This window comes from Falco cherrug, chromosome 4, assembly GCF_023634085.1.
Source record: "Falco cherrug isolate bFalChe1 chromosome 4, bFalChe1.pri, whole genome shotgun sequence".
NCBI classification, from domain to species: domain Eukaryota; kingdom Metazoa; phylum Chordata; class Aves; order Falconiformes; family Falconidae; genus Falco; species Falco cherrug.
Window position 1 is genome coordinate 17,281,032 of NC_073700.1, and position 24,886 is coordinate 17,305,917.

Here is a 24,886-nt window from a genome sequence, read left to right on the forward strand (position 1 = left end):
ATAATACTACACTGAAAAGTTCACTTTTTTACTTTCATTGGAGAGGGGAATCCTGCTGAGGTCTGAAGAACCAAACAAACTTAGGTTTGGAGAGGCTCGGAAAGCTACAGCACTGAATTCAAAGTTGTTGAGAGCCTCTGACTTCAACCAAGAGGGAAATTTCCTCTTTCTTTTGCAGGATTCAAAGGAAATCAGTGCAATTTTAGATTTGCCTATCTCTTAATTTTAGATTTGCCTATTATTATAGTCGTTCAGTTATCTGAGGAATGGAAAAAAGACATTTTTAATGTTTCAGATTAAAAATGTGACTTCCTACTTAGCAGGTAGCATCTGACAGAAATCGAGATGCTCAGATTGTGTAATATTTATTAACCTATTTTGGGAAGCAGCAATTTTTTATATTAAAAGACAAAAAACCAACAACAGAACAAACCTGAATTTTAAGGTAGCTTTTGTTTGCAGGAGTATGACTAGGGCTAATGCAGATTGCACTTCAAAACAAAAACCCACCGAAAAAGCAACCAAAAAACAAGCATCCCAAACCACCAAAAATGTCTTTGTTCCTTCTTCTTTTTGAATGGGGTTATAGAGTTGCTCCATTTTTGTTGCCTGGTCCAACATCGTGTAGAAAGAGCAATCCTTCTGAGCTTCAAGAATGGGATGAATGATTAGGATTTTGGTACTGGATTGTCTGCAATTTAAACATATGTCCTTTTCTAAGTCATAGCCTCTTTGTTGTAATTTTTGTGCAGCAGCTTTTTTTTCCTGAATGGGTTAGTGATTAGATTGCACAGGTATAGTGAGGTTTAGTTTAAAGTCTCTGCTCTCTGGATACGAAGTTGTGTAGTGTCATAAATTAGATTCTTATTTGATTAAGAATAAACTTACGCAAATGACATTTAAGAGTAACTCTCCCCAGGTATGTTCCTTTAGTTCTGTGTTAAGTATTAAATTATATTTATATGGTGAGCATCAATTAAAGCTTCCCAGACTACTCAGACAGATAAAGTCATTAAAACTAACCTCCTTCTTGGGAAATTTAAAACTAAAATCCTTTAGAAAGTGTTCTAAAGGGTTTAAAGCTGCAACACAGAATTTTCTGGAGCTTGCTATGTGCTTCTGTACCCAATTTTCAAAACAGGCTTAGCTATGCAAGTCGGAGATTTGCTCAGTGTCACTGAGTGGAGGTTCCTAAATCACCAGCCACTAATGTATTCCAGAACAGTTTCTGTCCTCAGATGACTCTTCTCCTGCCTTGTAGCAGAATGGCTGGCTAATTACTAAGTAGAAAAAAATTGGTCTTGATCCTCACCCAAGCCCAGGCTAGTGCAAAGCATAGATCAGCTTGTTAGCCAGGAGCACATCAGGTACCAGCATCTTAACAGAATGGGCTTTTAGTCTTTGCCCTGCAGTAGCCTGTCTTAAGAGTGTAGGTAATATCTGTCTCTTATTAAATATAAGAAGTACTCAGAGTGTATGATTGTGGCAGCTTTTAAGAGTGTGAGTCAGGTCATCAGCTGTGCAAGGTGCATGCCAGGCTGCATAAAGAAATGCTTTCTCAAGTGTTCTCCTTAGAGGTACAGAGCTGCTAATGGTGTTGTACCAGCTGTGTCCCTGGTTCTGAGAACAACCTGCCACGCATCAACGCAATTTAAATACCCAGCATAAGCCCCTAATAGCAGCAGTAACACCTGCTCTGTCCTCTTCCAAACGTTTCTGGATACACCTCATGCGCAGATCATGCCTGCAAGGTTGGTGGTCTAACTGTAGTATAGATGCCTAAAAACAAATGCACGTTACCTTTGATTCTCTAATAAATCCTACAAAACCATTCGTGTAGAAAATGGTTAACCTGGAGCACAAAGGATGGAAGCAAAAGGCTGTTAATTTAAATGGAATATGTTAATATTTGGGTAATAAAGTAGCTCTGAAGACCAGGAGGAGTTCTGATCTTTTCTAAAGATGTTGTTGTATTTGGCTTTGCCTAAAGAACAGAACATACTGGGTAGAGGAGCATAGACCTGCTAGTGAGCTAAAAATGATGTCATGGTGGTTTGCAAGGAAGTGCTTACTACAGAACTTGCAGTGGCAATGCAGTGGGTTTTGTCTAGTCCAACCAGCTGCTTCAGATTCTTTGTCACGTTAACCATGAGATCATTAAAAAAAATAAAAATCTCCTTTTGATAGGGAATTTTCTTCAGCCGTTTTCACAGGAGGCTGTTTGCTGCTGGTTTCCCTGAATGAGGTGTGTGTGTCTTGCAGCTTTTAAAGTTCCCTGGCTATTGAATCATCAAGGCCTGGATGACCTACTTGCACCGAACCCTCTTGTAAGCGGGGCTATACCCTCTTTGTTCGTTTTTATTGTGTGTCCTGTGTTATTGTCTACAGAAAAATGCTCGGTAGCCTTGTGCTGAAGAATTAGATGAGTACTGCCTCGTTCTGAACAGCTGCTCCAGCTTTAAGTAGGATTGGTGCCTATACCGAAGTTAGTGCTTTAAGATAAGGTGTTTCCAGTAAACTTCAGTGAAGCCATTCAGAAGGCTTCGTGCAGGTTCCTGGTGCTATTTGCAGCCGATCTTGTTAACTACAGCCACATAGGAACTGCTTTCAGATACACTGAAACAAGCTGTTTAAATCGGTATATATAAAGAGGCTTTGTGTTGACTTCAAGGCACTTTTGAGCCTTTAATTGCACTGGTCATTCTTCATGATCAGCCGAGAAGACACTGGTCAGAGCTACCAGGATAAGCCTGGGTCCGACATGAATCTGACCAGGAGATGGCAGCATTGATGCATGGAAGGAGTACCCGAAACTTTTCCCTGAACTCGCAAAGGAAAAAAATAACCTTCATCTAATTGGAAGATGCACTGTCTTAGGAATACATAGATAATGTTAACAAAATAGTCCTATTTTTAGTTTTGTCCCTAACTGGCTAATGTAAGTCAGTAAATGAAAAATGTAGTTAGGTTTGTGTCTAAATATTGGAGTCACCCTTTGACCTGGTAATGATTTAAGACAAGGATTTTGAAATTCAGTACTCTTTTGTACAGAAGTGGTTGTAGTATTAAAAGGCTAGAAAGGTAATAGATGCTAATGTCATTTCTGGATGCCTGCTCTGTAAACTAATAATAGCTTTGCTTGTAGCTGTAAAACTGGGTTTTGTTAAAGCTTAAATCTAAAATCCTTGAGCCTTTTGTTTTCAGCGTTATTCTTCCTGCCCTTATGTATGCATGTGCATTGACATGGGGGAAAGTCTGAAAACTGGACAATTGTATTACCTGACCTGGTAAATAAGGTAGGAGCTTACAGGGTAGCACTCATTTTTCCCCTGAACTTATTCTGTAAGGTCTTGATTCTGTCTTTCTGTTCCCATCAAAAGGTGGGAATAACTCCTGGCTCCAGAGCTTGTCTGGAAAAATTAGCATGGCCCCTATCAACTGTGTGCGTGTGCTGTTGTCTGATGCCTTGATGTTGGCCAAGGTAGCTGAGGGCCCACTGCTGTACCCTTTCCATGTCTGCCTATGCGGAGGTTTGACAGAGAGCTGATTTGACATAGGGTCATCCCCCAAACCAGTAGGATGCACGAGGAATGGCCTGAGTTTTGCAGGTTGTATTGTGCTCTTCTGTGGCAAGCCACAGGCTACATCTCTGTGAACAGCCAAGAGATTAAAAAGCAATTTCTTCCTGGGATCTAGGTGATTTGGGAGGTGAATGAGTTCCTACCATGCGAGGTCGCAATATTGTCTGACTTCCGCATCTGTTTATCTAGTAGCCGATGCAGGTAAAAGCATATATGTGAACAGTTACTGCAGAGCAGTCACACAATTATGCCTTTCATCCTTGCTCTTGCAATTTGCTTATAGGTTTCAGATGTCTGAAAATTTAAGTATGAGTTCTCTTGGTTCATTATTATCATACTGGTGCTGCTTGAACCTGTTTAGCCAAGAAAGCAAATTGTGGAGATGTGCATTGTGTTCTTTCAACTTTGGCAGCATTACCTGGAAGGTGCTGCAGTGATTGAGATCTAAGTGTAATAGATTGGAGATTTTTCTGCATCCATCTGTCCCAGGTTGTTACTCTTTTTCAACCTTGTAGGCGAGTAAGACTACATGTGAATTTAATCTTGCATACTTTACTTCAGAGACCTGTGTTTGACATCAAAAGACTACTCAGATTGTTATTGATAGTAAGGTACACATGTAGGAACAAATAAGGTAACACATTGTAAGTTCAGGTGCACAGCACAAATGTCACCGTTAAGTCTGATGTTGGCAGCTGTAGCTTATGGCTTTTTTAGTACCAGAAGTGCCCTATGGAGCCAATCTGACAGCGCAGCCCGGGTGACACAGGCCTTTATTTCCTTTCATAACAGCACAATGTAATCACTGTTTTTGTTCTTGTGCAGCCACAGATTCCCTTGTAAGTGCAAATTCAAATGGGAGAAACATCAAAGTTAATTTGAAATGAAATGCACCCCAAGTAGTCCGGGGGAAATGGAGACATTACTTTGTAGCCACCCTTCTCCTGCCAAAACTGCAGCACCCCAGATGTCAGGAAGCCACGCTGCGCTCTTTGTCTGGTCTTGATTGACTGGATTGTTTTCATCCGAGCCTTTTTAAAGCTTTCCTCCTGCCTCCATATTTTTAAGGAATAAAAAGCTAATATAAGGACATGGAGTGTTATGAAGCACATGGAGTGTTATGAAGCATGAAGTTCTATAAATATTTATGCTGAACTATCAAAAAACTTGACAGTTCTTATTTTCTTGACAGATTGGGGTCACTTGTTATTTTTGACCCTGAGAATTGAAGAGCACATGGAGTTAGATCTGTTTGTAATGACTTTTGGATATTGTTGTCTGGTAAACTTGTAGGAATGTAACAGGATAGCAGGCTTTTTCTTGGTCTCTGAGAAAATGGAACTTAAACCTTGTACTGTTACCCACAAATGACTACTTGAGTTACTGTCTCTCTGCCGTCTGGCAGTGAATTCCTGAACTAACTTTGGTGCCTGCCTTTGAGCTAGCAGCTTGGTTTGCCACTTCAGATGGACAGCTGTCACTTAGGTTGCTTTTGACTTGAAGTACTCGGTGATCACCCATACATCTAGGAACCACAGTGTGTTCCCCAGCCCAGCACAGTGTGGGACTGAGGAAGGCTAAACATCTGGCAAAGGCCCAGGGTGTCTCTGGTGTTTGGCCACCAGTCCCAGGACTGCTTTAAGTATCCCTGGGGCCAGCTGAAGACAAACTCTTCTTGAAAGTTTAAGTGCTGATAAACAGGCATTTTGTAGAGAGATGAGAAGCTTGTAATTCTCTGACACTTCGGGATCCTCCGTTCCTCAAAATTATGTACCCATGAGCTTAACTCCTACCTAAAGCCAGGTCTGGCTTATTCAGAAAAGCTGGAGCTTTGTGGTGGCAGCCACATTATTATATCCAGCTGCAGGGGCCTTTCTTGCCTAATAAATTCATTGTGTAGGAAAGAATCAATCTGATGCTTCACCTTGAATGGAGTCCAGCGTGTTTCTATGTAAACCTTGAATATATCATTTGCATCTAAAGCTAACGGGAGTGTTTCTTGCGGTCAGTCACTAGAGGGCTCAAAGGAACTACCTAGGGAAGAAGTCTGTTGTTCTTCAACTCCTGAATCTCTAGTTTAGATCTGTGAAAGGGGTGGCAGGGGTGTGTGTATGGAATTTCTAAGGCTGCCAAAAGACAAGATGGCTTCAAAATTTTAGCTTCATCAGTGATATTCCCCACCCAAATGTACTTCTGGTTTGGAAGTTAAAAATTTCAAGGGTATTTCCATTTTTCTGTTTGTACAATTTTATGTTCAGAAAGTACGTAGCTCTCGATGCAAATCCATAAGCTGCTCATAAACAGCTTTTAAGTCAAACTCATTTAATTACAAAAAATATTTCCTCATTTCTCTGTCCTTGGAACAATCTCTAAATGTGTCCACTATATGAAGAGCAAGGCAGCAAAAGGAACTGCTCTCTCCATGTCTGGTTCTCTTGCAGGTTGCATGCCTCATACGGGTGCCATCTGAGGTCATCAAGCAAAGGGCCCAGGTTTCTCCTTCCTCTAGTACCCTCCAGATTCTCTACCGTACCTTGTATCATGAGGTGAGTTCAGAGCACAATGTCAAATAAGTTGCTTCATTCTTCCTTCTCAGTGCCATACATGTCCAGAAGCATTCCTACAGCTTTATTCTGGATCTTTCTGTGGTTCTCTAGTGCTCTCCCAGAACTTTCCCATCTATTCTTCTGTTGTTAAAAGCAATTGGCGTGTTATGTTTAAGGAAACCAAACCTCTACCTCCCTCATGTGAATGCATTTACATACACACTTCAAACAACTCTTTTTGTTCCTCTTTTTATAAGGGGTACCTACATTTCAAAAAAAAAGTAAGTAGGGTGTGGAATTTAGCTTTCCAGTTTCCAAAGCTCTGCTTGTATGTATGTAAGCAGTCTTTGTCTGGGACAACAGAACATTGGGTCTCTGTATATAGAGTTTGCTGAATGGTTTCCAGTTTTTGAAGCAGGCTTTGTAGAGGATGTCCTAAAGATACCATTTTGGAGAGGGTATGTAGGAGCTCTGGAAATGAGTGCTCATCCAGTATTGGTAACTTTTGAAAAATAAAGGCTTCTGTCATCTTTTCAGTAGTTACACTCTTCCTTCCTGTAAAAACCTGTTCAGGGCTGTTTTTACTGAGTCTCACAAGGGGTGTTTTTCAAATTGTGTTCCATAAAAGAAACTGGCTCCAGAAAACGCTGTGGGGAAAAATATTATACACACTTCCATGTGTAAAAGCCAGGAAAACGGAAATAATAAATATGACCTTTAAATGATCCACTTGATTTTTATTTGCTTGTAAATGAAAACTATTGTGATAACCCTGCACAAGAGGGTTGCTGGAACTTCTTTCTGTGACCTGGTCATTTTGCTCTAAAAGCTGGTGCTCTCAAAACAGTATGGTTTTGCCCTTCTTTGTAACTGGCCACAGAACTATAAGACTTGCCAAACACTTGAATAAACTGTCCTGTAAGATAATAAACATAATTTTATATACACTTAACATTCAAAACAATTTATTTTATATCAGCTGGTTTAAAATATGAAATATTTGTCTTGATAAAAGCTCTGAATCAAGGCTAAGAAGGTGGGCATAGGAAGCTGTCATTCTTTGGTTCATTTTATGCAGACTATTTAAACAGAAGAGTAGTAGTTTCAAAATACTTATGGGATAGTGGATACTTCTAGAGCAAAATATTGGGCAAGTAGAGGTTGAAGTAATGTGTTTCTGTGCCTTCTTGCCCTTCTAATTTTAACTGTAAGGTATATTATCTTCTCTATAAATGATTATTCTGAACAGTGGTTAAATGATCTTTGAAATAAACATAAAATGCTCTGGCATTGTAAACCATGGAATATAGTATGCAATGTTATAATCAATATAGTCAATTTGCAAGAAGTTCATGTCTGACATTCAGTAAGGTTGTAATGCTTGCCTTGTAATCACTGATAAATTGTGGTCTTTGGCAAACTAATTCACTGTAGCTGATGCTTTCTTTTGTTGGTTTACAGGGTATTGAAGGACTTTATCGGGGTTATAAAAGCACAGTATTAAGAGAGGTAAAAAACTTTTCTTTTTTTTTTTAATTGATTCCTTTGCTTCAGTTTGTTTTCTAACAAGTGAAAGTAGTGCAATTGAGATAAATTGCTCTAACCATAAATTCTTAAGCCCTAATGTATTTCATTCTAGATAAGTTACTAGTCTGTAATTTAAATAGAATACTGATAATGTGCACTAAGAAAACCTGTGTTAAATGCAAAAAATCATCTACCATGCTGTCTCTCTGTTCTGTTGCTGCTAATTGTAAAAGGATGGAAATGTATATGTTAACATGATGAAAACCAGAAAATGAAGTACTGGAAACTTCCCCAAGTCTTATGATTGCATCATGTGAAGTATGTGTATGCCAGCAATGGTGAACTGGTGGCATCAGGCCAAGTTTGGCATAGACAGATTTAGGCTTTCTTTAAATATATTCATCAGCAGATGCCAAGAGATTATCAGTCTTCTGTATATAGGGAGGATTGTGCTTGTTGGGTTTTTTTTAAACGTGTGAAAGAAATGCATTTAGTTATCCAGTCTATAGATGTGATATGGCATTACTTAACTCTAAATCAGAAGTACATCACTGTTGGGAAAAAAATGGAGCTAAAAATATTTTGGCCTGCTTGGCAGAAAATAGTTCATAAAGTAAAATCTCTTCGTAAATGTACTGTGAATTACAGTATTGGTGTCATGTAATTGTTTCACGTGCTGTGTGAACTGAAGGCAGATTATAAAAGAGGTAGAAAACCATACTGATGAACGCCCACTCTAAAAGCGTTTCAGAATCGGATCCCAAGAGGTTGTGTTTTGACAAAGCAGAAGTTGCACCATGAGTACCTCAAATCAAGAGATGAGGCTTGATTCCTATGAAATCATAACAGCTATTGCCCAGGAAGGGTTCTCTACTTACCCACACATACCACATTGAACACAGTTTGTCATCTTATATTACTTAACTGAGTAAACCAGGTTTGGATCTTTGGTTCATTATTTTTTTAAACACAGGATCAGATCTATTGGCTGTGTTGCCATTGATAGTAAAGCCAGTTGCAGAGGCTTTTTAAGCCTTCATTCAATAGCTCTGCTTTTAAAAGCCTTTATTTTAAAAACTGTTTTAAAGGCAGTTATGTTAGCCAGCTCTTGTTACAATTATGGAATAAAGATGGGTAATAAATAAGAAATACCAAAATAAGAAATACCAAATGTGGTGTTCCTAAACGTGTTGACAAATGATAATGCATTGCAGTCTATTTTAGCAGTTTTGAGTGCTTAAAAATTAGTTACTTGTGCAAAGACAGCACCTGCTTTTCTGAAATGTAACCTCCACCATAGATAGCTTCGTCCTATACTTATTTTCTGGCTCACTAAACACGTTATTCACTCAGTTTTCATTTGGAGGCAGGCAAAAAAGGCCAACGAATCATTTTGATTTCTCTGAGGGGTTCTGAATAAATGAATAAATTTAGATCCCATTGAATACAGATTTTGCATACTAACAGGTAGATAAAACACATGGTTACTACTGGGTGTTATTCCCCTTAAAATTTGTTTTGACATATGTCAGGATGGTAATTAATTTGCAGACCATATTCATGGCATAGCGTGTGACCCTGCTGAGATAACTTTGTTTACTCAAAATGGCAGCACTTTGTTGGAAATTTAATGGGGGTCTTCTCCATTATGTATATTCATAAAAGATCCTTCAGGACTGATTTCAGTTGAAGTATTGCTTTTTGGGAGAATCTGTCCAATAGAATGAGAAATAAATGATTACCAAATGAAATGTGCTTTCTCTTCAAAATGAAACAAATCATAAGTGATGTTTAAGAAAAAATATAAGTCTTTGAATTTAACTCTGTTAAGACCATTGCATTTTTCTGACACAAATACTGTAATGCAATGTCCACTTGAGTAAGAACAGCATATTGAACCTTCAGCTGGAACTGTTGTAAGCCTGACATTTAATCTCTGTATTTTCCCTTCTATTTGAGTATACTTTTTCCTTTAAGAAAAGTCTTTGTTTTCAGATAAAAATCTATGTTAATTCATTATTGCACACATCCAGGTAGCTGCATAGTATGTATAGACTGATATTTAATTCCAGCTGACTTCTGTATTTACCGAGTTTGTTTACATGCTTTGGTTCTTTACTTACACAAAACTCTTTGTTTAGTTACAGTGGAGTGGGTTTTTTGGATAGAGGGCTTCAGTCCATGATTTTTAATTTAAAAAAAGAATAATTGGAAGAGGCTGGTAATATTGATGCTTTTTTTTTAAAAGGAAGGTTAATTTTAGTTGTTGCATCAGGCTAAAATTCTGTGTAATACACAAAGCGGATTTCAGTGCTTGGACAGAGATCTGCTTGTGACTTGCTTGGACTTCAGTGAAAATGAGTCTGTTTGTAAATGGAGTACAATGTTGAAACCTTATCTTTTTACTATAGCATAGTAGATCTTTTCAAGACAGCCTTATTCCGCTCCATGTAATTTGCATTAGCTGCTGTGCTGCTTCTGTTCTGGTGTTCTGGTGCAAGGTAGTTGTTTCATCCTTCATTTTTTATTTTCACTTTTTCACTTATTCCCTTTATCTTCTCATCAGAATACTTTCTGTACAGATGAATATTGTAAGAGAAAGAAGATGGCTAAATATGTAATGCTTTTGGAAATAACTTCAAGTGAACCTCAGTGCTTGGAAATTTTGGCTATGACTCTTTCATCTACCTCCGTTTTGGTGCCTCTTCTCTCACTTGTATCTCCATTACATTTTTGGTCTTTACATCTATCTTTGATGTAGTTACACTGAACTAATCCTAAAATTGAAAGGGAAGTGAGGTACAGTGCCTCATTCTGTTGGCAGTAGTAGCCTGAAAGAGACATCCGTGCTCCAAGAGGAAAGCTTTTGTGCAAAAGCACAAAGTGGGAGTATGGCTATTAGGTTGCTGAATGAGACTTTGAGTAAATGGCAGAAATCGGAGGCTGTGAAACGATGTGGAATTCCCATGATGTCATTTCCAAAGCAAATCCAAGTGAGAATTGTCCTTTCCTATGGTTGTAGTGTACCAGTGTGCATCGGTGTGGAAACTGGATCATTGTACTAAGAACAGTCAATGAGCAGGTAAATTTATTCATGTTTTCCACAACACACACAAGTTCATTTGTAAAATCTCCAGCCATCTTATAACAAGGCAGGAGCAGACTATAAATCTGCTGTAAATCCTCTAGAATTTCTTAATGGGAATGTAGTTCTGCTGCTGAGATCTTATATAAGCAAATGGAGCCAGATTTTTAATTCCTGCATAATTCATTTTATTAACTATGACCAAGTAGAACATCTGTTAAAATTCCATAATGTTCAGTTCATGGGAAAAAGAGAGAAACCCCTGAGTTCCTGTTGGAGCTTTTCCATTTCCATTAATGTTACAGGAGTCTAGCAGATGTCTTAAAGGACATTATGAATGAGAGGACAACACAAAAGAAAATGAAGTGCCTGTTCAGTTTCCCCGTGTACAATAGCTTGCTGTACAACGAGTTACTTCACCCTCTGTGTGTCTGCGTGCAGGTTGCAGCTTCGCACAAGCAGTGCCATGGTTAACTGTAGTGTCTCTTCTGTTCTGAGTTGCCATAGATTGGAAGAACTGAGTGAGTTTTCTGTGTATTTTTAGTTTAATTTGTCACTTAAAAATTCTGCAGATGGACTGGGCCCTAGCCCAGAAGTAGATTCAAAAGGAGCTAAAATTAATATGAAACTCTTCCTTAAAGACAAAGGGTATGGAGGATGACTGGATCCTTACACAGGTGTCTTGAAAGGGAGCTTAGAATCGTTTTCAAATGTCAGTCCTTGCGGTGCAGGTAGCCCTGAGTGGGCTTGTCCTTTGTGGTGCCTCATAGGCTTTCCTGAGAAAATGCAGATTATCCACTTGTGGTGGCCTCCATTCCTCAGGACTCATCTCAGAGCTCTAAATTTGAAAGAAAACTACTGATAAATCTGAACCCACACTTTTACAGCATCCTATTGATCTTACTTCCAGTGAGATAGCCTAGTCATCGCTTTTGGGAGTCCTTGGTTTTTAAGTTAGTACAGTTGCGGGTTGGGTTGGTTTTTTTGTGTTTGCTTTTTTTCCTTCACTGTATGCAAGTCAAAGCCCTAAGTGGATAAAGGCAGCTACTGCTGTCTTGGGAGGAAGAGAACACTCCATGCTACATTAATTTTGGGGAGGAGAAGAACAGCTAATTCAGAGTATGCTGTTGCATTAATGAGTGGCAGCAGTGTGACAAACAGGGCACAAATTCAGGCTCTTCTCAATCTCAGAAAGCCAAGAACTAATAATGTCTCCAGAGGAGGAGGTACTGTTTGTTGTATGTATGCTGCAGAGCTAGTGTACTGTTATAATGAGTGTATCAAAAGGGATGTGGAGGATACACAATACCGCCTATGCAGATGAAGAAGGAGCTAGCAGAAAGATCAACAAAAAAACCCCTTCTTAAATGACTTACTACCTGGGAGAGAGGGAATCTAAAGCAACTAGCAGTAAAACGGGCCTTAAAGGCACACCTGCTGCATTTTCCTAAATTTGAAGGGTCTGTGAACAAAGGATGCCGAGAAGGGTTTGTATAAAAATGTGAAACCCAGCTGAGCTATGTTGACCCTGCAACTGGGGGAGGGAGGGGATCTCTGAGGGCTGAGCTTGATAGGAACAGTCTGCAAACAGGGAGCCTAGTTTGTTTATTCACTAGAGGTAGTTTTGCATGCTTTTCTTTTGTTAGGACATCTTTATATAAATATCCTGTTCTCCTAGCTGTTAGAGTTTTTTTAAAGTTTATCTCTGTTGCTGTAGGACAGAAAGAATGTTATTAATACATTCTTTTACTTGCACAATTAAAACTTTGATCTTCTGTCATTCTCTGTATATTACAGAGCAGATGTCGATAGAAGTAGGCAAACAGGATGCTATCTTAATGCAATATTTGGAAAAACAAACATCCTCCTTAATGAAATGTGTAGTATCTGTCTTTTGTTACCTTCTGGAAAACTGAGCTGGCTTTATTTTATTTTGTGATTCTAGATAGATTATGTTTAACCAGAAATTTGCCAGGCAGGATCTGTAACACCTGTTTTTTACTTTTACTGAGCACCCAGCATTTCTTTGGCTTCGGTGTTTCCATATAGGAAGAACAACAACAGTCTCATCAAAGGGATAGAAACTGTAATATGGATTAACTAGTTAGTCCCTGCCATGTGGAAAATTATGCGGAAGTTATGTGACATGATTAATGGGAGAAATAAGTCCCTCTTTTCCCCTCCCCTTAACATTACTCTGTCTTGGAAAGCCGATCACTTGAGTTGTGTCAGCTCTTGTATCACTTCTACACTTGAATCCTTCTAGATACCTATATTCAAGGGATTACCATTTTGAAAGGTATATAAAGGTTAAAGATAACTCTTGTGCAGTAAGAGCAGGAGACAAGTCCATGCTCTTGGGTAAGGGCTCAGACACATCCTAGCTTGTGACCTGGAACACTGGTAACTGGACAAAAAAGGAATAACTGTTCTTTGCTGTTGTAGGTTAGGCTCGTTACCTTTTCCCTGCAAATGCTGGAATAGCACTTGGAAGTGAAAATGAAGATCTCAAAAAGCACTTACAAATTACTTATACAGACCACAAAATAACCCTGTTTTTTCTACTTTACCAGTTGTGGGAAATAGGTTTTGTGACTGAATTGTCTGAATGGTAAATAAACTGGCCGGGATGGATAGAGACCTATAGAGATCTAAAGCAAATTCCTTGTTGAAGTTTCAGGGGGGGTGATGTCTTCTCCCTCCACCTCCTGTCAAGCATGTGCAATGATCTCAGATTTTCCAGTTGAGAATGCTCCCTCTCTCAGGCTAGATGCAGTATCCGTATATACTGGTTAGAGGCAGAAGAAGCCACCCTTGCCGCCGTTGATTTGCAGTTTACCAGTGGAGCATACAATTATTGCATCTGTCTGACATCAGTGGATATTTTCAGATGAAAAGAATTTCGTACATGCAGAGTGTTTCTGTATTTTGAAAACTACAGTGTTGCATTTAGGGTCTTTGAACAGAAAAAATGCTTTGAAAACTATATGCGCTAAAAACAGCTTATGTGACTTGATAATGCACATTCTTTCCAAATGAATGTGTATGCAAGCAGAGTCATGCAGGAAGCATACTGTGCTGCATGCTTGAAATAGAGATACTATTTCCATACGTTCTCTAAGCAGCTTACTTAAGAATTTTTGCAAGTGATGTTTTCTGCAGCATTCACAGCGTAGGAATGTGTTTTGTGGGTCAGTAGCAACACTGTGGGCAAGAACAAGTTGAGAAGAAGAAAATGTCTAACTTTGTTCTGGTTTTCAACATGCTGTGATGTTTCTTGTTGGTTGGGGTTTTTTTGTTGTGCTTTTTTTAAAAATTTTTATACAACTTAAGAACTATTTTCTTTACATTGGTTGCTTTTATTTTTTACATGTTTCACAGTAGTTTGAAGAGCATACTCCACATGCTATCTCCAGTGGAGAATGTGAATTTTCCCCCCTCTGTTTCCCCACCTGAATAAAACTACCTGTGATAAAGGATCAGAAAGTGGTTGCAAATCCCTGATGAAGGAGAACACACAGAAAGCGTCCCTTTCCCTGATGAGAAGGTGGGACTGTAACAAGAAGGAGGACAAGCACCAAGAGACAGAGTCCTCATGAAAGGAGAAACGGCTTAAAATAGTAGAAGTAGTAAGTAGCAAATAAAAGTGATTACAGGTGGTAGTTTTAAAAAACCCAACAAGCTATCTGATAGTGCCATTGGATGAGTAACATCTTTAAAGCTTTCCAGAGTAAACTAAGGATATTAGAGTTAATGGCATAACTTTGAATCTTCAGTCATTGAAGTCTCTAGCATGACACTGAAGTCAAGGGAAACCACTACATGTCTAATGAGATTAGACAGTTGTGCCTACTTCTGTAAAATTTGGCTGGCCTTAACACTTGTGACTGTTTAAAAGCCAAAAAGAAAGAATCAAACAATTTGTGGAATTTTTGGCTGAGTGGTGGCTTTTAGTTTTAATTCCATAGCTCCGTTCCGCTATGGGCAACTGTATTTTGTCTGTCTAAATTCTTTCTGTAGTTCTCAGTGGGAGACGAGATTTCCTGTTTTACTAGGTTTTAGAGTAATCCTGCCAGTGGCTAAAGGGTTGCTGGACTGTGTCTGGGGAAGACCACGTTTCTTTCATGGGTGAAACGATTTCTGTATGTCTGTGCTGAAGTGGGTAATTCTCTAACCCTAAAAAGACATGTGCGTGCTGTATCTGTTTATATAAAATCTGTGCAAAACAACATATGGATGCATATAATTGTAAAATATGGTATTGTTTTTGATAATACCTTGTCTCAAGGGTCTTGGACTCTCTGAAGCAACTAGTCCTATAAATGTGTGATCTGTCTGGAACAACAAGCAATTTAGCAATTTTCTAAAAGTACAGGACTTTCTTTCAAGGATGAAATTCTTGCCTGAAGTAGACCAAAACATGATTTTTACAGTGGAAGGCTTCCACCAGCAGAATCACGCTGCTGTCAGTATTAATAGCAATTAACTGGTTTTCATACTTGGGCTGCTGTTACCTAGATTGTCTACATCTGCTAAAACCCAGAAGCATGGTGAAAAGAATCAGCAATCCAAGATCAAAAGCTTTTTCCCAAAATTCCTTGTATAATGTTATCTCAACCAGCAGTTCTGCTTTAAGACAAAGAGCCGAGTGTCTGCTCTGGTCAAGAGAAGATGCACTTCAGGACCCGAGGGCACAGTGGGAGTTCTGGGCAGGGCTGGCATGGACCAGGAGCCTGGGCTGTCTGCTTTCTGCTTGCCCTTGAACCTGGCAGTGACCGAGAGCCTTTAGCACTTGTGAGTCTCCAGGCACTAATGGAGCGGTGGCTGTCATCTTGCTTTCTCTTTTGTCAGAAAGATGGTGTTTTCAGAAAGACAATGTTTTCGTGTTCTGTAGCTTGGGTGAAATAGTTCGGCAAGGGAGGTCTGAAGACATTGACACATGAGCTCTAGTGATTTGTTTGGGAGAATCCCCTCCCTTCTGTGGTGGGGTTAGCACCTCTGTAGCTTGGAGCAGCAGGAAGCAGTGGGCTTTGAGCCGGCGTTCGAAGGAGGGCCTGATGGATGCTAGTTTCTTCTGGTTCTGGTACAGGGGAAGGAACCTCTAGCAGTGGGGTGAGGCAGGCGGTTGGGGAAAATCTCTTAAATCATCCCAGCGCTGATTGCAAGAATGTGTCATCTGTACTCTCAATATGAAAATTCAGGTCTGTGTGTATCCATAATAACGTGCCTGCTGGTGGTGCTGGTTTTGGTGGGAGCCTAAACACTCGAATTAATTTCTCTGCGGATCATTGGAGACAGTAGTGAGCATGTAGGAGAGGGGAAACTGATTTTAGTCTAAGCTGCTGCTGAAACCATGCCTTCATTTGACCATAAATAATTCCACTCGATCCTGACAGGCCACTAGATTTTTAAATATTTACTTTTATATATTTATTTATTAGATATATAATACTTTCTCTGTTACTTGTTTACATTACATGTAATGTTTATGTATAAATATTAGGCATCTACTGAGAAATAGGAAACTGAAAAGTTGAATCTGTAACCCAAAGGTTATTGTGAAGGTGTGAAAAGAAACCAGATTTGCAGCAGAGAGCTTATGTAATTTATCATAGTTATGATAATGTTTGGAAGCATGGCCAGTGGGGCACTTGTGAGAGTCCGCTACAAGAACCGTTCTTCCAAATGCTTAATATAGATCATACTTCAATTTTTTTGAAAGACTGTCTTGTTATTATCTTGCAGGAAACAGGAGTTAATTCCACTGTTTTGAGTGTAGGAAGTGACCCAAAAAAAAGAAAATACTGAAAGTCATACCTAGCTTCTTTGTGGGTCAGCTTTGGCTAGTTTTAGGGGACGGAATGATAAAACGACTCTTTTTAGCTTGTTTAAAGGTGAATATTGGGAGTGCACTAGCATTCAATCCTTATAGTAAACATTTTTGCTAATTAAGGGAAAATAAGTCAATTCAGGGCATGGGATCTCTTGCTTCTGTTTAAAAAAAAAAAAAAAGAAAAGAAAAGCGGGAGCACAGTGACTTTTCTCGTTTCCTCCTTGCTCTGGGTGTATTGCCTCTGTGCTACAAGCTGTCAGAGACACCAGAGGGCACACGCTGCCTGCACTTGCTGCAGTGTCAGCCCAAGGAAATGCCTGTCGCAGGGGACCCAGTCTTAGCATGACCTGTGGATCTTGGAATTGACTTTGCTTTAATCCTGCCTCTCAACCCAGTTGCAAAGGAAACATAAAATTTGAAATGTTATTAATTTTATTTGACTCTGGGGACTAGTCCCATTGAATTTCCTGGGACTAACTTGTGTGAGTAAATGGAGTGAGATTTCGTTTGGGAGTGATTTTTATGGATTCCTATTTTTTAACTTTGACTAGGTTTTCATTTGATATGAATTGATTGTATAAGGTCTATAGGTCTGTAGTCTTGCCCAGTGGAATAATGTCTATGTGATCATAAAGAAGAGAAAGGAGGTTGTATGATCGTGACACATTACACTGTCCACGGTGAGACTTTATAGGTTATGTAGTAAGCTATTTTAAATTTTATTTTAGCACCAGTTTTTGCCAAGATTCTGAATTTCTTTAGCTTCTCTGTTTTTAAGACAAATACAATAAGCTTTATAATATTTGGGATAATGCCCACATAATGTGCACCTTAATTTGAGAATCCCTTGTCACTTTGTAGTTGGAAATGCATGTGGGGGATAGAACAGGAGACGGGTGGTAACGTGATTTTCATTATTTTTATAGAAATGGAGGCAAAGCAGGCCTGGTGTGTATACTGCAGATGGAAATGGTGTTATTAAACGAGGCTCTTATCTCGCTTTTATTTTTCTGTTAATTTTATAGAAGCCAATAAAGTATAAGCTCTGCAAATTTTCTTTTTATGCCAGTTGAATATGTGAAAACTGTGTTCTTGCTTTTCAAAGCCAGCAGGTCTAGCTACAATGAAGTAGAGCTTGGCCTGAATGTTTTGGCATCACACTGCAGATGCAGCAATGCTCGGGTCACTCTGCCAGATCTGGCTATCCAAGGCTTGAATCTTTCCCAGGTAAAGGCTGCTAGTGATGCACAACACATGACATGGGTGAATTTCTGTCATGAGTAAACTAGGCATCTCAAGAACACCCCCCACCCCCCCCCAAAGAGAGAGTGAAACATAAGAAACGTAAGCCAGGATACTACCCCTGCCTTCCCATGGGAGAACAGCCAGTACGTTGTATTCTGTGTTTGCATTTGACGTTGTACAGTCTTTTGATGTAAAAGAGCAGAGCAAATAAAGAAGTATCCATGCATATCAAAATAAATAATATGCTCGTACCTTAGCAGAAAGTTATCAGCTTCGTTCTTGTTTTTGCTGATACAAAATCCTGAAGGTCAAGAAAACATTTTAGGAGTTGTGTGAAATACAAGACCATAAGGCACTTTAACTGTGAATCTTGTTTCTTTAATGCCAATTAAAGCAAAATTTGGCCCAGTGTTAATTTTGCCACTGGCTACATACCTCACAAGTTTTGGATGGATGTTTTTTTCCACTTTTTCTCCAGCCCTCCCAGCATTTTGCCTTCTGGCCTGTACAGCTGTGCTGCTAGTATACTTTCTATTTCTGGAAATGACCCATGTGGTTAGGTCAGTTTGTTTTAGCCTTGCTCCTTGTTGCTGAAGTAGAATAGCACATTTCCCCTAACTGCATGAAAGCTAGGGTAGACAATCTTGATAAATATGATTAATAGGCCTCTCTGCTTTGCTCTGCAGCTGAAGACTTCCTGAGATTCTGTGTCAGCTGTGCTACAGCTCCCCAAACCAACCTTTGCATAGAAAGTATGCCACAGGTTCAGTTACGTTGTTGAAGATATTTTTATTCACAGCTTTTGCTATAGGAAAGTCTTTGCAATTGAAATATGGTAATAATAGCCTGAAGAGGTAGTATTGGCAGGAAAAACAACTTATAAATATGGGTGAGTGTGGATTTTTTCCCCTCTGTTACCTAGAAGTTTGTTGGTTATGTTTCTTGTGACTGAAGTTAAATCTGGAGTTTAGTGAGGTGTTTAATTCCTCCTCTGATCAGCAGGATAGTAACTATGATAGGATATAGTAGCAAGTGTAGTAGCTTTGAGTCAATTATAACTTGTTGGTACATGGACTGTATTTGTAGGTTACTGTTCTTTTTTACTGACTTAATGTGACTTAAATTCATAGTACTTGACAGAAAATACCTTTTGTGGTGTTACTTTTGTCAGAAGGGTGAACAAATGAATATCATATTATCTTGCTGAAAAATGTTATCTAGAGACTCCAGCGGTTACATGACTACTTCAGAAATGGAAAGAAAGAATATAGGGGAAAAAATACTCACATTGATGTGAGTGATAATAAAATAAAATGTGTGATTGGCATCAAGGAACATTCAGCTCGTACCTCTCTGTTAATTAGCAGACACTCAAATTTGTGAGGGTACTTTGTGATTTGTCCTTAAAATTCAGAGGCCAGACTTCTTCTGCCCTGCATGTGGGAATTGCTGGCTGCAGCACAGGCTGAATCCATCTAGTTTTCCTGGTGACTGCTATGCAATTGGAATTGCAGGGGCACATCAGCATTCTCAATAATTGAGTACAAGTCTTAATAGCAAATAATCCTCTTGAAGCTGTTCCCCCCCCCCTCCACTGCAATCAAAGGAGAGCTTTGTTAAGGCATTAACTAACAAATTAGCTGCTAAATGCAGGTAATAACCTATTTCCCATAGATTGCTTTTTAATTATAGCCTAAGCTGTGCGATTCCTGAAATCACTTCTTTGGCAAACCAATGTTTGTGTTCTTTTCCAACCACTGTAACTAATTGGCAAAAAAGTAATTTTTAAAGTCTTTACTGATACCAGAACACACTTTGCTTATATATTCCTGACTGCAGAAATACCTTATCAGTGTTTCTTTTCACTGTTATTAGTATTTTAAATTAAATGTGCAAGGCTATGCTGTGAAATTGTTTTTAGTTTTACTTCCATGTACAATATGTCATCATTAGATTTTTAGATAGCATAGATATTTTTCCACTTAACTGCTTCCTATGAGGGAGGAGGAATTAACCACTTTATTTTTATATGTATTGGTTAATGCAAACTATTTATTTTTCTAATCTGTGTCACAGCAACCATTTAGAAAACTAAATTATGTCTGGGTTTTGGCAGGAGGGTGTCTTTTTTTTTTTCTTTCCTTTTTTTTTTTTTTTCTATATTCATTGCTTGTCCTCCCCAGATTTCAGTAAAGGCTGCATGTCTTCCAATATATCATTCCACTTCCCTTCAAACCTGACTTTTTTATAAGGGAGCACAGCCATCAAAATTGGCAAGCGTTAAGCTTGATAATTAGTTCAATATAGTGACCAATTCTGTGAATTATGAGTTCAAAGCAACATATGGACATGGATGAAATCAGATTTTGGCATTTCTCACTTAGATTGTTTCAGGACACTGCTGGAGCTTCTTTGATCTGTAAATAACAACTGCAGTTCAGTGCCTTACTTAAAATACATCAAACGCATTCATGACTTTTGCTTTTACATGTAGACCTCACTTCTAGTTACAGTTTTGAATCAGATTAATGAAGCTATTCATGTTTTGAGATTTCATAAAGAAAGCAACCAAAGATAGCTCTTTTCATTCTTCGTGTTTTAAGAGAAGCAGCTAACATTTCTCTGTCTTAATGTGCAGCCCAGACACATCAACAGCTGCTTTGTGAAGTCAAAAGCGGCCATCTCCTGTACTGCAGATCCTCTACAACCTGATGGCAATGGATGTCTTCCTTTATTCTTTATAAAACAGTAATAAAAAGGTTTATTTTCACTGCACCGTGTAGTAGCTTACTTCAGTAACTCTTTTTCCCTGCTGTAGCCTGCACATAGCAACCTTCTTCCTAGTTCTGAACTTTGCAGTGGTTTGAACTACAATGTGCCATCTAGCAGACAGTAGCTGGAGATAACTGGACAGGCGCTATGCTATGTATTACTCCTTAAAGATATACACAGTCACAGACCTAGTTCAATAAGCATCATTGCCTTTCAATAGTTTGTTGAACGCACTGCCTCTGAGCTTACCAATTAGCTATAAAAGGGCTGTATGCTTTTTTGGTAGCAAAGGAATGTGGGGAATTATGGCTTCTCAGTGTTTTAACCATCAACTTTCCAGCTGGGTAACTCCATTGCGACTAATTAAACTCCCAGTGTTTTGCTTAGAAGTGTTCAGTATTCAGTGGTAGTGCTATGGGGTTGTTTTCTGCTGAGTAGTTAATTACCTGAGTTGTACACAAATGCTGAAGAGTTGTTTTCATGGTGCTTTGGGGTCTGCTGAGATAAAGTTCTTGTCCTGTGCAACACCTAATATATAATTTTGTACCTGGTGAAAATTCACTGCAACTCTCCACTCCCCCCACCCCCCGCCCCCAAAAAGCAAAGAAAAAACAACCCAAAAAACCCAAACAAAAACCAAACCACCCAAAAGTTTGAAACTTAGCTGAAAGACGAGCTTCTTTTTTCTAAGCAACCCTGTCCTTTTTTGTTTATAGTCTTTTGATGAGATGCCAGATGCCTCACACTTGGAGCATTTATTTTGGTGGGTGGCAGATGAGCAGGCATGTTAGACTTTGCCTGACAGGATCAGACCTATGTTTTGTCCAGTCCAGTATCTTGTCTGTCCTTGGGGCCAGATGTGAAATCCTCAGGGAAGTCAGGAGGTAGGAAAGGTGCCCTGCTGTTTCAGGCTCACAGCTGGCAGCTGTTAAAAGGCAAGCATCCAACCTCCCTTCAGTGAGTCCTTGTTCCTACCAGCACTCCCAAACAAAAATGACTGTAGAAGTAGGTACTGCAAATCCTGAACTTTTACATTAACCCTTTTGAATGGATACAGCTGGCTCAGAGTTTTTACACCAATGATTGATATTTTTTTGGGGGGCAGCTTGTATTTATTTTCTGGGAAAACAAATGATTCTTCCTACTTATTCCCCATTTATCTTTCCCTTCAAGATTCTCCTCCAAAACACCCTTATTTATTTCTGTATGCTTCCTTGCAAAACAACATCTTACACAGATAAACTTTGTGGGCTAAATCATGCTCTCATCAGTGTTTTCCTGCTGACTTCCCTCTCAGCAGAATTGTGAGCCAACAAGTTGGGGCACGACCCACAACCATGTGTCTCCTGAACCTTTGTGGCAGAGGCTTCTTCAGGGTGCTGATGTGGTCCCTCACCTTTGTTTCAAAATCGTTTCAGCAGTGCAGTTTCTTGTCTGAAAAGTGAGAACCAGAAAGACAGCTAACAAAGCTACGGACAGAGGAGATGCTTCAGAAAGAGAAGTTCTCACCGTGAAAATTCTTGGCAGCTTTGGAACAACTTCATCCCACACCTGCCATGCTTGGCAGAGGATTTCACTTCCGTGTCAGGGCTGGTAAAAAAAGCTGTATGCATCCAACAAACCCTGAGGTATGTAGGTACAGTGTGATATGAAAGGAAGAGTTAACATCAAAATTCAGCTGGAGCTGTCACGAAAAAGGAAACAAAAGCAGAGGACAAGGAAGACCTGAGAAGTGGCAACAGCGAGAACACCGAGGTGCAGTGAAAGGAGTTGGTGCTCTTGGTGTTGTGTAAGGTCTCGTGTTTAGTTCTAGACTTGGTCAAAACATGCCAATGGCAGCAAGAATTTTCAACTGATTTTCTGCTTTCCTATCCATTGGTTTCCTTTTGGGAGCAATGCACTTGCTCATGGACACTTGAGGGTTCTTGTCATGTGCTCTGGCTGGCTGTAAGGCCTTGTGTTTTGCAAAGGCAATGAATGGGTAGTGCCTGTAGTTTTCAGCACGAGAAATCTTTGTGGATACTTTCAGTGTGGTGGGTTTTTCTTGCCAGTTTTAAACGCCTTTGGTTTCTGAACAGGCTTTTAAAAACAAAGAGAGAATGCCACTGCAGGGACCATCTATCTTTTGTGGTTTTAATTCTTTCAGAAGTTTTGATAGGCTCTGCATTTTCTTAGAGAAACAATTCAGTGAAATTCTACTCCTTAGCTTTAGCTTGAGTAGTTGGTATCACTGAGCTACTGATTTTTTATTTTGATCAGCTGGTCATTCAAGCTAAAGATTCTGGTTTGAGCAGTTGGGAAGAGGTGGGCTCGCTCAGCTTGGAACTGGCTAAGAAGGTATGATGAGCAAAAGGACAATGAGGACTGCTCTGAGAAGGTAAAAGGGGTGTCTGTATGAAGGCTTTAGGCTTGAATCTCAGCAGGATTTGTTTTGTAAATTAATATCTGAAAATTCTGATAGAACTAGATCTAGATTCTGAAGAACATTTTTCCTCTTTTGGTTGTCTCTAGTATTTGTATCAGAACTATATCCCACAATATTATATCTTATGCATTTTTTAGTTATTCTTCCCCCCCCAGTTCATTTACCCTTTCTGGTGCTCTGAAATGTATGCACTTTTTCTATGAGTGCTAACGCTTCACCTTAAAAGTAATGAGTAGGAATTTTGTTTTGGATTCACAGCTCTGTTGCCAGTGTTCTCTGTTGTTTTTTCACTTTGGTTGTAAGTCTAGATGTGTGTTTAATCAGTTCGTTTTGAATTTTAGATAGTTGAGAGATGCTGACTTTGAATATTTAATGGTACTAACCGTTATTTTCAGAACATGTAGTTTCCGAAAGAATGCAATTAGAGACTAAGCCCAGGAATTTCTGTGGCAGGTCAGGCACTTCTGGCCTCAACTGTCACTGTCTGGAAGAAGAATAAAGCTCACAGTGCCTCTACAAATCACTGAAGCATTCCCTTCCCTGATGTTATGATACATGTCATACGCTCTGTTGAGAGACAATATGAATGTGCCCGGTGGATAAATGTTCTCTGGATAAACTTGGATGTTACTGTATCTGTTAAGATCCATGTCTCTGACTGATGTGAATATGTAGAGTATGAGCTGCTTTTAAAAACCAGAAGTGTGTATACATCTAATGACCATGGAAAAAAAATGCCTGAGAAGTGAACTAGATGCCGTGGTGCAATTTCAAATGCCAGTCAACAAAAGAGCCCTGATGTGTTTGTTTTCATTCCTGTACTTTTTAGAGCCTATTTCATGATTGGTGATGCTTGATTCAGAATTGTAGGGGGGTGTTTGAGGAAAGCAGTGAGTGTAGTGTGATTTAAGAGGCTGGTGAACTGCCATGGCCTCTATGCATGGTGACTGAGAGCAAACTCACCTTACCTTGATATTCCAGATGCCTATGGGAGCAAATAAATGAGGGAAAACAATGACAATTTGAGTGAGGAAGAAAAAGTTAAAAAGAGTTTGGGCTTGGCATACGATGGGGAGAGAATTCTGCCCAAGACCTTGCAGCACACTGTGTTTGGTGTGGTGAAAAGCAAGATGCAAAAGATATTTAGTCTTTTGTTTTACTCTAATATCTGAGTCAGTATGTTGCACAGATCCATGGGTCAGGTGAACATAAATTGTGCTGTTGGGATTTATCTGGCCAGTAACTTAACCTCTGACTCACCCTGGCAACGGTACAGCATTACAAATGTCGTCTTCAAGGAAGGATGAACAAATTTTTTAAGCCATTGGGCACAAAGAAAACCTTGCAAATCAGTCAAGAATACTTCCTTGTTCCACTGCTCCGTCACCCCTCATGCCCTGGAATGTATTTATTGCAGCTAATGCTAGGAAAATTCAATCTGTCCATTTGTGTCCTGTGCTCAGAGTGACTCAAAGTACCTTTCCTCATTTTATCCTGTTTTAATTTTGTGTCCATTTAAAAATTTCCAGAAGACCAAGTATGATGACTTTCAGCTAAGCCTATGAATATCCATGGTTTGACAAGCTAATGTCTTCTGTTAATTTACTTCAACAGAAGGGAACACAAAGAAGGTAATGCTTTTGCATGGTTTTCTTGACAGTCCCAGCAGTTCAGGAATTAACTACTTCAGGACACAGCGATCCTGTGTATTACTAAGGGACCTGAAAAGATTGTGTCCTCTCACCTGTGATTTCATTTTACCTTCATGCTCTCCTCAAAACCACCAGATGCGCAGAGCTGCCATTAACAGTGAGGAAGGAGCTTAGTACTTCCAGAAACAAGTAAGGCTGCTTAAGTGCTTAAATCTGGTTT

General features: G+C 39.3%; 1 protein-coding gene across 5 annotated transcripts in view; it reads left to right on the plus strand.

Moving 5' to 3' along the window:
* Positions 1-24,886, plus strand: part of SLC25A26 (solute carrier family 25 member 26) — an 88,922-nt gene that overhangs the window by 14,246 nt on the left and 49,790 nt on the right. For 4 of the 5 annotated variants that reach the window (XM_005432560.4, XM_055706882.1, XM_027806546.2 and 1 more), the window contains 2 exons: positions 6,023-6,127; positions 7,589-7,636. The exons of the other annotated variant lie outside the window; for it this stretch is intronic. In XM_005432560.4, the coding sequence (XP_005432617.1) occupies positions 6,023-6,127; positions 7,589-7,636 (153 nt within the window). The remainder of the gene's footprint in view (positions 1-6,022; positions 6,128-7,588; positions 7,637-24,886) is intronic. 5 annotated transcript variants of the gene reach the window in all.